At 37.0% G+C, this 13987-nt stretch overlaps 1 protein-coding gene across 2 annotated transcripts in view; it reads right to left on the bottom strand.

Moving 5' to 3' along the window:
• FER (FER tyrosine kinase) overlaps nucleotides 1-13987 on the bottom strand; it is a 451604-nt gene that overhangs the window by 369228 nt on the left and 68389 nt on the right. For both annotated transcript variants that reach the window (XM_090276547.1, XM_090276548.1), the window contains exon 5: nucleotides 2045-2228. In XM_090276547.1, coding sequence (XP_090132673.1) covers nucleotides 2045-2228 — 184 coding nt within the window. The remainder of the gene's footprint in view (nucleotides 1-2044; nucleotides 2229-13987) is intronic.

Below are 13987 nucleotides of genomic sequence, written 5' to 3'. Positions count from 1 at the left end.
AAGAGGGCTAAAAAAGTGAGACAACTGTAATGGAAAAACAAATCAAAATTTTTTAGTGGGGGAAAAATGAAAATATGAAGAATGGAAATGCCAGTTCAGTGAATATTAGGACAAAGATTTTCCTTCATGTTGTATATTTTTCTCCCTATTTGATCCCTCCAGAGTTTGGCATTCTAAACAAGTAAGTAATGACATAAGTTCCTTTGCATAGAACTAATAAGACCAGTTGTCAACAGAGGTTCTGTTTTTTTTGTTTTTTTTTTTTTTTTTTTGACCAAGTCTTTGACTGGAATGTCAAGCCTAAAGGAAACATACTTGGGCTCAGATTGTTACCAGAAAGCCCTGAGGAACTGGGAATGACTTTCAAAGGTAATAAAAGCCCGTGAGATAAAAGGCCTGGTACCATGGTTGGTTGTGCGGTCCACGGCAATCTTTCCAGGGAAGGAACGAAGGTTGTTTTCCTGAAAGATGGCTAGAAGGGACCTTAAGGCACAAGGAAAGACCAGAAAGACTTGGAAAAAACAGGTGTGTACAGGCAAGGATGAATACCAGATATGTGGCACAGCTTCTGTGCCCTGAAGAACAGACTGAAGGTCACCCCAAATATTCCTTGGGTAAGTTCCAGCAAAGCAGAACTAAAGATCATAAGTGATCATTTGCTGCTCTTGTTATGTTTATGCAAACGAACAGGTTAAATTAAAAATGGACTTAATGTAGTCCCTTTAAAGACAAGGAGGGTAACCTTAGGGAGAAAGATTATTATTCAAGGAAAATCACAATGATCAGTAGTAGAGTATAAAACAGGGCAACTAACCGTCTTAAAAGTTTCTTCTCCAGATTTAGAGACTTGTTTGCGGGTTATGTTACATAAATTAACACGGGTTTTTTGTTTTCAAAGGACATAAGCCTATGATCGCATTACCTGAGTGATTATCTGTACGCCTAAGCCTCACTTAATCCTATCTGCAGCGCTGCCTCCTGAGACTCAACGGTTTGGCTGAACTAAATGGCTGGGTTGGGGAAGAATGGGGTGGTCTGTGGGCTTCACTTTAAAACGGGTTTCTCTTTTCTATCCTAATGGCTTGGACAGAAAGGGCCCAGAGGTCTGAGAGGGGGAAAAACCTAAACTATTTACCTCAGCCCAAACTAAGTATAATGGGCAAAAGGGTTTTGGACAGGCGAGATGTGCCTAGCACACCTTCTTACAAAGAAACTTTTTTTCCCCTAATATGGAACATTGAAAAATTAATCCCTGCCTTTTGTCATCTAGTAGTTATGGATTGAATGATGTCTTTTAACCCTTTTCGCCAAATCTGTTGCCCTCAGAACACAACAAGGACACCAGCCTGTTGAACCAAGCACGCCGTTGACCGGAGGCAGCCAACTGACCTGGAGTCTGCACGATCCTTCCCCATGTGGGAAGGCCACCCTCCCCTCCACACCCCCACTCTTATTAGGGTTTTCTGGACCCAAGGGTAGGTAGGACGACGACCATGTCCAGCTTGAAGCAGCTAGAGGAGCTTGAGACCTTCGCCCATTGTCCTTTACAAGATTACAAAGGGTCCTAATATTTGAGAAGGGGGGGATAGTTAATTTTTACGAACCAGGGGTATGGACTTGGGGGGGATTGCTGGGGGAGGGGGGTGCTGGGGGGAGGGGAACAAGGGGGAGAAAATTGGAACTGTTGTAACAATATAATCAATAAAAAACATTAAAAAAAAAAATTCTTTCCTTCAGGCTTTTCTGTGAGTTAAAACTTAAATACTCAATCCTATGGAGACAGATATCCACTTGACACTTGTCAACTAATGAACAGATTTCATATAAATTTCAGCTAATCAGAGCAAAACAAAAAAACATACAAAAAAAAAAAAGGGCAATTCTTGGCCAGAAGGTTTAGGAAATAAGCATAAATTAAAGGGATCCCAGAAGTGAAAATCAAGAAGAATCAAGGTAAAACAGATCTGAAACACCTATCGGTCTGGATCAATAAGGAAAATCACTTTACAATGGGATTTTATGTCAAATATGAAATGTGACTTACAGTGCTTTTATCATTTCTTCTTGCATCTTTTGTAAGGAGTCCAGAAGCAGAGGAAGTGTGGTGTCATAATACTGACTCTGATGAAGCTGGGCCCCTTTCAATGCCAATACATACTGATTATGCAGCACATGAAGCTTCATTGTGGCTTTGTCGTAACGTTCCTTGGCCTTTTCAGTTTCTTTCCCTGAAGAAATCATTGAAGTTATAAAACAGATAATAAAAGTTTTATCTTCTCTGTGTGCAAACTGAATCACCATTATTTTATGTTACTTAACACATTTTATGGATAATCAAAAATTTATTGAACATATACTATGTGCTTAACTCTATGCAAAGTACTATTTATTTACCAACAGTTTACACTGAGGCTGCTCCGAAGGAGGCATTCATTGCAGTAAATGTTTGATGAATGAAGAATAATGGACAATTTTTTTAAAAAATTACACAGATATATGATTCTTCTCATGTTCAAGCAGTTTACACCAAATTGGAACAAGAGTGCACACAAAATTATATCACCAAGAAAACAAGAAAGTTTGTAAATAATGTTAAATTTTAAAATCTGTGTCTGAGATATCAACAAAGACAAGGGAAGTCAGAGAACACTTTGTGGAGAAAACAGACCTTAAAACATGAGACAAGTCTGGAAAGGTATAAGAAAGGTAGAATAGACAATAGTTCTCCCCTCTCACCCTTTTTTTCTTCCTTTCTTCTTTCCTTTCATTCAATGAATATTATTAACTGATCACCACCAGGAATTGTGACACTGGAAATTCAGTATTTGTCAAAGCAGAGTCCTTGACATAAAGCCCATGGTGTGGTGATTTGGACTACTAAGTGAAAACATAGAAAGAATAAGCAAAGATACATAGGCAGGCAAAGAGGTAAGTTTGAAGAGAGCAAGTTTTGAGGAAGTGAAGAAAATATGTCTGTATAAGTAGGGCAATTTTAGGTTGTGAATGACATGAAAATCAAGCAGAGAAATTTTAGACTTAATGTGAGACAAGTCTAGGAGATAATGATAATATTATGAACTAAAACTATTTGTGGTTCCTTTACTAAAATCATTCAGAAAATATTTATAGACTAACAATATAAATAAATACAATTTTTAGGTAGATGTTTAATTTTGATGTAAAGCAAACAAGTACTTCTTGCCAATAAATTACATTTAGGGAATACACCTCTGAAAATCTTTATTAACTTTTGTCCTCTTTCCAAGGTGAGTCCTCCAAATGAATCCTCTCCCCAAAATAAATCTAATGTTGAGAATTTCTGACGCCAGAGGCTCTCCTCTGCTGCCACTCTCTTTAGGCTCAGCACCTATTTGAGCATTCCCTATGGATAGAGATCAGAAAAACATTCCCCAGGGCCAAAAGCAAAGAAAAAGTCAGGGTTTTTGCAGAGAGAGAATACCTCAGACCCTTAAACCATGCCCAGGCAGAACAACAGAAAATTCCCCTGATTTCCTCATCACCTGTCTAATTCTAAGCTATAATAACTACATCCAGCTGGTGAAACAAACCTGTCTAGCAGACTGGTAAGTCACTACTACAAACAAATTCTAGTGCTTCCAAGTGCTAGAACTACCACTCACTTTTAGAGAACTGCACATAATTATTTTACAGATCATAAATCTCTAGCTCTGCTCATTAGCTGGGTCCTTACACATGTTGATGTTAATAATTGTTCAAGTTATTCACAAAATGTTGCCCTAGATATCTTATTTAACTTTATTATAAGAGTATCTTTCCTAACCCCTCTCACTGCTGAATGGAAAGAGGGTCTAATACTAGAGTGGGAGGATAGGAGAAAATATATTAATTCAGTTCTATCTGAAGGAATCAGAAAAAAATAACATTAACGACTAAAGAAGGAAGTTTTCTTACTTTTGGACTACAAATGACCCACAGGATAATATATTTGGATAATATATTTTATTTCATTAACCAGTAAATAATCATACAAATTTTTTAATATATAACTGAAATAAGAATTCATGAAATAATTCTCCCCCTTGCTACATAAAGAATACTCTGTTATTTTTTAAAAATTCTATTATATTTTAATTTTGAAATTTTTAATGTTCATTCTGAAACCAGTAAAGTTTATTGCCTCAGTTAATATAAATTACTAGAGAGGTTTTATCTTGCTCTAAATGACACTAGTGATTTTTTTAATTTAGTGATTAATAAATCACTTCAATAATACTGACCACAAATGACTTTTAACATTCTCATGAACACCTCCCTGCACTGTTCAGTTACTACAGGAAACCAGTCCTTGGCTAGGAGCTAAGGCACATTATTGCCTGAAAAGGAGTGAAAGTCCCTGGACACCTACTTCAGAAGCTGCCGAAGTCCTTTCTAAGGCCCTTCAGAGGGTGCAGTTTTGTTTTGTCTGTTTGTTTGTCTTTGGTGGTGGAGGTTTGGGGTTTTTTTTCCTTAATCATTTTTAAGCTACTTTAACTTTGTGTTACTTGAAATTTGACAAATTCTGACAGCAGCCAGTCCAAAAGATCATTGCAATTATGCAGATAAACCGATGCCAAATAATAAAAAAGTTTTCTGGAGTCCAAATGTTCACAATAAGACAATAAGGCAAGCATATACCAGGCAAAAATATTTCAGTATTGTGTTCTAATTTATTAAATTTTTTTTACAAGTTTAAAAAGTATAACCAGTGAATCCAATGAATTCTATAGTTTGTTACTTTTTTAAATATTACTTTTTATATAAACCCTACTATTCCTAATTACTAATTGGATTTTTTAGTATATAACTTCAGGAGTCACACTCAGCATAGAAACATTTTCATGGAGACATTTAAAACATTTAAACCATCCACCTGTCCTCCAATTTGCACAGATTTTTAAACCGCAGACTACCCATCTGTCTTTCTAGCTGGTGCAGAATGATTCACTGAATATGTAACACTCAGCTTGCTAAGATTTTATAACCCAAAATAACATTAGAAAAGTTAAGAAGTTCCCAGATTCCTTTTTTATCAGACACAGTGTATGACAAGATGAAGAAGACTATTATAGCCAAATCTAATTATCAGTGGTCATCAACATAATTTAGAAAAAAATTTTAAATGCCTTTGAAAACATCCAAGGCTGATTCTATTACACTAAAATAATGATAATAAATTCTTTAAAAAGAGCACTGGACTTAAAACTGAATTTGGGGGTATGTTTTCATAGGAATTTGGGGGGGGTTGTTTTTGTACTCCACAGCTCAGATACACTTGTGCATTTGGTTATATAAGGTGTACTTGGTACATTCACATGATCAATTAATTGCTCTATCTATATTACCCTGCCATTCTTCCTCCCTTGTAGGAAAAAAAAAAAAAAACATGTCACTTGGTAGTAGAAATTTTATTGTATTTTTTCCTGATTCATTTTAAAATAAGTATTTAGGGTTCTATTGAGACTATATAAGTAAATTCAAGAAATAGTAATACTTTGTGAGAATCAAAATTACAAATAAAGCTATAAAAATTCCATTCATTTAACAAAATGTACGACAAAAAGCTACCTAATATAACTAAACACGTAAGCTTTTTGGCTTAGAATATCTCAGAACACTATTATACATTCTTAACTTTTAAATAACTAAATTTGAGCTGAAATTAACAAAAAGCATACAATGTGAATAAATTCTTAGTGACACAGAATTATACCTCTGTTGATGTATGCTTTTGTTTTATTTTGTTTTGTTTTTTAATGAGAGGCACTGAGCAGGGCATGGAGTTGTTCTGTGTTTCAATTAACAGGGAGTAAACCATCCAATTTTTCCTTCTCTACATAACGAAATTTACAAGATTAAATTCTAATTCTTTGTCACCACTTGTTGACAAATCTGTTTAATGTCTGTAATAACACTGGGTATACAACATGTCATGCCATAAACAATATTATGAGGCTAGCAAAACTCAATTATGTAAGTTTGACATTCATAAGAGACAAGCTAGAGTACTCATTGAGCAAGTCTAGAATGTCAACTTTTTTTTTATTATAAACTTCCATAGTGTTTACCTTTTTTTAAATATTATGATGGAAAGATTCCTGATAATAAATGAGAAGTGACTGTTTTATAAAAATAAAGTGCCAGCAAGTAAACTCTGATTTGAATAATGAAACATTTACTATCTTACATTATTCCTATCTTTCAAACATTCCTCCTCAAATACACAGTTTCTACTTACTAATCTAAGAAAGAAGAAAATGAACAGAAATTTGTCTTAACTTATGAGTTACTTGGGGCAAATGTTTACATATTTCTCTTCTACATGGAAGTTAAAATTCAACTAAAATATGTGGGAACAATGCAGGACCTGCCTATCTTACTCAGTGCTGTTCTTGACAATAACAAGAAGCAGTTTTTGTCTCAGCTTCTCTTCTGATTGATTACCTGTGCAACCCAGGCAAGTCATTTCATCTAAATTTTAGCTTCTAATTTTAAACCCAGAAGTTAAGTTACCTGCTGGATTGTGAGGGCGATCAAATGGCAGAAAATTGTCAAAATGCACAGTTAACAGCAAAGGCTAAAGAAGACATTGGATTCAGAGAGCTGAAAAAACCTTTTGATCAAGTACTTCTATAAAGCATTCTATAAATGCAATAGACGTAGTCTTTCTTTGCTACTTTTAATTTCTTAGTATAAGAATATTTGCTATATTAATCAAGAAATATTTATTATTCATGTAGTATTGGTTTTAAACTGTTCAGGAAACTAAAATAACAGTATTTTATTTTAAAATTAAACATAAAATACCTTTAAAGATCAAGCTCTCTAACTCTGTGCAACATCACTTTCATGCACTTAGTTATTACTAGATTCAATTGACATATAGTCTTTTACTAACCTATAAATTGGGTGACATACTATATTCAAATCTATATTCTATAATATAACATATCTGTGACTGGGGTATTCCAAGTGGCTGAGATAGGGGCAGCAAATGATTCTGAATATCCCACATGTCATCCAAAATAATGTTAAAAAAGGATGAAAAACAAATAAAACTCGTTCTCTCAGCATAACTAATAAGCAGAGAATGTCCAAATTTTAAATTGTCCATGAATAAAAAAATAAACATCAAATCTTTGCAAATGATTTCTCAACCCTTTCACTTAAGCCTTCATAGACACCAAGAACTGTTCTTTTTAAAAAATGTCCAAAGAGTGAAGAGAACTAGCAGTTTGCTTAAGATGGATCTAAAACCACCAACAGAAAATGAAGTCTGGACTTCCAGCCATGATGCAGAACTACACAGACACACTGCGTCTCCCTCCACAACTAAGAAGGAATACAACTACCTCAAAACTAGAGACAACCAGAAGTTCCAGATAATCGAGCTGCATGGAAGTCCAACAAACAAAGATATAAAGAAGAAATACTCATCCAGACAGGTAGGAGGGCCAGAGCCAGGGTGGAGAATACATGGTGTGATGGCAGCGGCAGCAGGCTGGTGGAAAGCACAGTCATATGTTTTAAAAAGTTGGGAGGGACACCTAGGGAGTGTTCCCAGCACCAGACCAGACCACGCAGCTCGTGGTCCCAGCACTGGGGAAAATAAAGCCTCATTGCTTCTGACTGTGCAAATGAGTGGGGGTTGGGGCAGAGGAAGAAACTGCCAGTCTCTCAGCAGAGTCTGCTTGTTTAGAGGGCCCCCATGGTCCTAGAACGTCTACAGACCCACCCACTCTGGAAACGACAGCCAGGGCAATAGCTAGAGAAGCACCAGTCCTCATACGAAGTGGGAGAAGTGCCTGGAAAAGGGGCGAGTGCTGAGCAAGTGACATTGTTCCCTCTCAGACCTCTCCCCCACACAAAGTGCCACAACATGGTGAAACTGGTCACCCTGTACTGACAAATACCTAAGGCTCTGCCCCTTACAATGTAACAGGAGCGACAGCTCTGCCTAAGACAGAGAGGCAAATAAACACAAGAGCCTGTCAAGATGAGGAGACAGAGAAGTATGGCCCAAAAGGGGGAACAGATCAAGGTTCCAGTGGGAGAACTAAGTGACGAGGAGATAGCCAACCTAACAGACGAGGAGATAGCCAGAAGAGTTCAAAACACTGGTGATAAAGATGTTCACAGATATGTTTAAGTATGGCAAATTGCATAAGGGAAGAAGGGAAGGCTACGCTAAATGAAACAAAGGAAAATCCACACAAAACCAATGGTGAAGGAAAGGTAACCAGGGTTCAAATCAATGATTTGGAATATAAGGAAGAAAAAATCAGTCAACCAGTACAGAATGAGGAAACGAGAATTGAAAAAAATGAGGAGAGGCTTAGGAACCTCAGGGACAACTTTAAACGTGCCAATATCTGAACCATAGGGGTGCCAGAAGGAGAAGAGGAAGAGCAAGAAATTGAAAGCTTATGTGAGAAAATAATGAAGAAAAACTCCCCATATTTGGTGAAGGAAATAGACATACAAGTCCAGGAAGCACAGAGAGTCCCAAACAAGCTAGACCCAAAAAGGACTACACCAAGCCATATCATAGTTAAAATGCCAAAGGTTCAAGGTAGAGAGAATCTTAAAAGCAGCAAGAGAAAATCAGAGAGTTACCTACAAAGGGGTGCCTATAAGACTATCAGCTGATTTCTCAAAAGAAACTTTGCAGGCAAGAAGGGACTGGCAAGAAGTATTCAAGGTAATGAAAAGCAAGGACCCACAACCAAGATCACTCTATCCAGTAAAGCTATCATTTAGAATGGAAGGGCAGATGAAGTGCTTCCCAGACAAAGTAAAGCTAAAAGAGCTCATCATCACCAAGCCATTATTATGTGAAATGTCAAAGGGACTTACTTAAGAAAAAGAAGATCAAAATTATGAACATAAAATCACAACAAACTCACAACTATCAACGACTGAATCTAAAAAAACAAAATCCAACTAAGCAAACCAGAATAGGAACAGAATCATAGTATGGGGATCATTTGGAGGGGGAAGAGGGAGAAATGAGGAAATGGTGCAGGAATTAAGAAGCATAATTGGTTGGTACAAAATAGACAGGGGGAAGTTGAGAATAATATAGGAAAGGGTGAAGCCAAAGGACTTATATGCACGACCCATGGACATGAACTAAGGGGGGATGGGATTGCTGGAGGGAAGGGGGTTACTGGGCAGAGTGGAGCAAAGGGGGAAAAAATTGGGACTACTGAAACAACGTAATCAATAAAATATACTTAAAAAAAAAAGAAAATGAAGTCTACATGTGAAAATACTAAATAAATAGATAAATAAAAGTGTAAGGGTTAGGTTACAGAACTAACTACAAGAAAAGGATTTAAAAGTGCGTGTGAAAGGTAAGGGAAGTAGTCTTAGAAAGGTAAAACTTTAGAGGCAAAAATGTTTAAAATGAATAAATTTTGGAAACTGTGAAGGGAAAATACAAGCAAGAAAGGAAAACTTAAAATCCTTCATAAAAAATTGTGAAAATAGGACTTCCGGCCAAGATGGAGGCTTAGACGGACACGCTAGGTCTCCCTCTACAACTATAGTGGAATACAACTACTTTAAAACAAAGGATAACTAGAAATTCCAGAAAATAAAGCTACACGGAAGCCCAACATATGAAGTTATAAACCAGCGGTGCCATTTGGGCAGGTAAGAGTTAAAGAAGGCAAAGCTGTTTGCGGAGCGGCTGGGCGGGGCGGCGAAAAATCCTGGAGGTAATCAAGCCCCTGGCGTGCGCGACTCCAATCAAGCCCCTGGCTTGCGCGACTCCGGGCGCTGGGGAGCAGCCGCAGCATCGCCTTGAACAGTGAGGCCCAGGGGGGCGGGAGGACGGATCCCGGTCTCCTCGCTGAATAACTGTGTGAATCCATCTTGGACCCCCGCCCCCACAGAAAGCACCACAGGGCGGCGAAATAGGTCGCGGACAGGCAGGCGCCAGCCGGTCGCTGATTTGTGACGCGTACGCAGGCACTGCCCCCTGCCCCCGACAGCCAGCCCAGGAAAACAAAACGCATCTGTCAAAATGAGGCAGGCAACTATAGAGATCCCGGTAACACAACTCACCAGGCAGCAGATAGAGAACCTGACAGATGAACAGATAAGAAACCTGTCAGAGGCTCAGTTCTGGGCCACTGTCATCAGGTGGCTTATAGAATTCACAAAAGAGCAGGAAAAAGATATGAAAGAAGCGAAAAACTTTCATAACGAAAGGAACAAAACCACATACGAGACAGATGGTGAGGAATCCAGAGTCCATTTCAACAAACTGGAATATGGAGAAGGAACAAGCAGTCAACCAATGCAGCGAGAGGAAATGGCAAGCAACAATGAGAGGATCAAAAACCTCTGGGACAGCTATAAAAGGCCCAACATAAGAATCATTGGTTTGCCAGAGAATGAGGAAGATGAACTAGAACTTGAAAAATTGAGTGAAAATATAATAAAGGAGAACTTCCCAGACTTGGGGAAGGGAATAGACTTGCAGATCCAGGAAGCAAGGAGAGTTCCCAAGAGACTGGACCCAGGGAGAACCACTCCAAGACACATTATAATCAAAATGTCAAAAATTAAAGATAAAGAGAGAATCTTAAAAGCAGCAAGAGAGAAGAAAAGAATTATGTACAAAGGGGTCCCAATTAGACTATCAGCTGACTTCTCAAGGGAAACCCTACAGACAAGAAGGGACTGGCAAGAAATATTCAAAGTAATGAAAATCCAAAACCTACAACCACGAGTACTCTATCCAGCGAAATTGTCATTCAGAATAGAAGGACAGAGAAAGTGTTTCCAGGACAAAATAAAACTGAAAGAGTTCATTAGATCCAAACCACTGTTATATGAGAAGTTAAAGGGACTGGTTTAAAAAACAGAAGCTAGGGAGATGAAACAAAGGCAAACGAAACAGGCAACGAGAATGGAAAAGGAACTGTGGGTAAGGGAAACATAGTGGGGGGAGGCCAACAGGGAGGGGGAGTGGGGAGAGGGAGGGAGATGATATAGGGATTGGGGATCATGGTAGGAGGGAATGGAATAGACGGAGAGAGGTTGGGAGGAACTGTAAGCACAACTAATGGACATAATCTAAAAGGGGGGGACAACTGGAGGGAGGGGGCCACCGGGTGGAGGGGAGCAGAGGGAAGGGAAAGGGGCACAAATGTAATATTTTAATCAATAAAACACATTAAATCTGAAAAAAAAAAATTCTCAAAAAAAAAATAAAATTGTGAAAATAAATGGGTAAAAGGACACATAAATCTTTGTCAAGAACTAAAAGATATGGGGTTTTTATCCTATTTGTAATCTAACAAATTAGCCTGCCTCGATTTTGTGAATGTGGGAAGAAGATACAAAGGCTTGTGGGACAGGGACAGTTTATTGCTCACAGCAATATCACTACTAGAGTATCATAATTTGTGGGGAATAAAATACATCATAATCAAAGTCAAATGACAGCCAATGAACTAGTAGAAAATATGAACCATATATAACAGAAAAAGTTGTTTTAATATATTTTAAAATTTTAAGGAAAAAAAATAACAGACCAAAAACTCAATAGGAAAACTAGTTAAAATGGGATACAACAGAAACAAAGGAACCAAACTATTTCCAGTGAACAGGAGTGGGGAAGAAAAGAATCAATCTAAGTAACTTTGGAAAACAATATTTGACTAAATAAATGGAAGACTAAAGACTAAAGACCAAAAAAGTTCTAAACAAATAATGAACAATCGTTGTTGGGTTTTTTTTTCCCCAGAGGCATGAGTTAGCAGTTTTGATATTATTTTGTTAGTTTAGGATTTATCAAATAACCTATTAGTCTGAATAATAAAAGCCAGGTTCCTCACTGTCACAGAAATAAGTTGCAAATACACAAATAGGAAAAGCTAGAATGAACTCTATGATGTTTGATTGAAACTGGAAGTATGTGAGGTCTTCAATGTTAATATAGAGAGACTGATAAATACATAGAAATAAGTACAAAAGTACATGTGTGTGCATATTTGTTGTTTCCTATGTCTGTCCTTTGAAAAGACCTAGAACAAAGACACCCCAGTAGCAATGAGCATATCCAGTGTCCAAATATTAGCTTCTAAATTCTATTTTCCACTAAAGGAACTGTTCCTTAGAAAAATGCAGCAGGACCTACAGCAAGAAGAGTATAAGATGAGCCAGAAAATAAGAGTTAAGTGAATGACAAAAACATTTCAAAAAAATAGAGAAGACAGTTTAGTTTCCCTCTCTCAAATACAGAGAAGGGAAAAAACATAAAGCAAATATGGTAAAATAATATCTGGGGAATACAGGTGAAGGATACATGAAATTGTTGTATTATTCTTTCAATATTTCTATAGCTCTGAAATTATATCAAAATAAAAAGCTAAAAATAGAAAGCTGAGAAGAATTTGATCAAAATTCAAAAATACCTGACTATTCATGAAATCTTTAAAAAAATGAAATTATTTAGCTTTGATATAAAAAGTTTCAATCATTTGTTCTTTTAATATTCTTCAAATAGCAATACTGACTTCCCAGATTTTTAAAAAAAATTGGTTTTAATAGGTATGTTTCAAAGAAGGTGGTTTTCCACCATCAATAATATTAATAAAGACAGCCAGAATGTGAAAAAAAAAAATAACCCTATCATTCTATCATTCTCACTTTATAAGATTAGTCAAGTGTGTGGAAAAACAACATTTACAACAAATGAAGGGCATTCCTTCTTCAAATATTTATCCATATTCCACAGTGTCCTAGGTTCTGTGAGGGACCCCCAGTCACAGTCTCTTCCTAAAAGATGCTTGACAAGGAAATCAAAAGGGAGGCTCACAAAAGAATCATCATGTTAGGATATAATGTAGAAGAGAGAGTGGATAGGCCTCTGTTTACTTATCATGGATAACCAGCTAACCTCAAACCCCTAATGATGTATTATACACAGTATGCAAAGTTAAGAAATATCCTTAAGGAAGTGGCTTAAAAGCTACAGGATACATACAGACTCTATCCAGAGAAAAAAATTGGGTAATGGATAGGAGAAAAATTTTTCACTGTATGCTTACTGGTTGTACCTTGTGATTTTGAATTTGGATTTATATAAAAGGCAATCCATGAACCCCATTTTAAAAAATAAGCAATTTAAGAGAACTTTCAGAAGCTCTCACCAGCAAATTTATCGTCTTATTGTATAAGGCTGTATATTTGGCCTTCTCTCTTAGACTATTATGAACAAATTGTCCTTGTTCTAGCTAAGACCAATTCTTCTACTTGGGTGCTAGATACATCCTCTCTCGCCCATTCAAGGATATGTGCTCCAGCAATTTCTTCCTTCATTCTGCGGCATCATCAGTTTTTCCTTTTCTACTGGAGCATTTTCATCAGCAAACAAGTGATAATAGCTGCTGATCTTAAAATATCCTCCCTTGAATCTACTTACTTAGTTACTTTCCTATCTTTCTCTTTCTCTTTACTGCAAAACTCATGAAGATTCATCTACACTAGTTACCTCTGGTTTGTTTCCTCTCATTCTTTGTTAAACCTGCCCCAGTTAGGTTTTCCCCCTACTGCTCCACTGAAACTGTTCTTGTCAAAGTCATCAATAACCTATGCTCTGCCAACTCCACATCTTAGTCCTCATCTTCTGTCTTAGCAATACTCAACCTAGTTAGTCACTTGTTCTTCCTTGAAATCATTTCTTCCCCCATTGGGCTTCCAGAATAATATATTCTTTAGATTTTCCTTTTATCTTGGTCTTTACAATTTCCTCCTCATTTACCAGATTTCTCAGTGTTGGGCTCAGTCTTAGAACCGTCTCTTTTCAATCTTAATTAACACCCCTGGTATTGTCATGAGATCTTATAGCAACATTCGAATTTATAGTTTTATCCCAGACCTCTCCAAAGGAATTCCAAGAACCAGAGATCCAAGTACAAAGTTGACATCTCCACTTAGATGTCTAATAAAA

The sequence above is a fragment of the Furipterus horrens genome, unplaced genomic scaffold (assembly GCF_987537825.1).
Source record: "Furipterus horrens unplaced genomic scaffold, mFurHor1.1.pri manual_scaffold_5, whole genome shotgun sequence".
Taxonomy (NCBI): domain Eukaryota; kingdom Metazoa; phylum Chordata; class Mammalia; order Chiroptera; family Furipteridae; genus Furipterus; species Furipterus horrens.
This window is presented reverse-complemented; position numbering and strand designations above follow the sequence as displayed.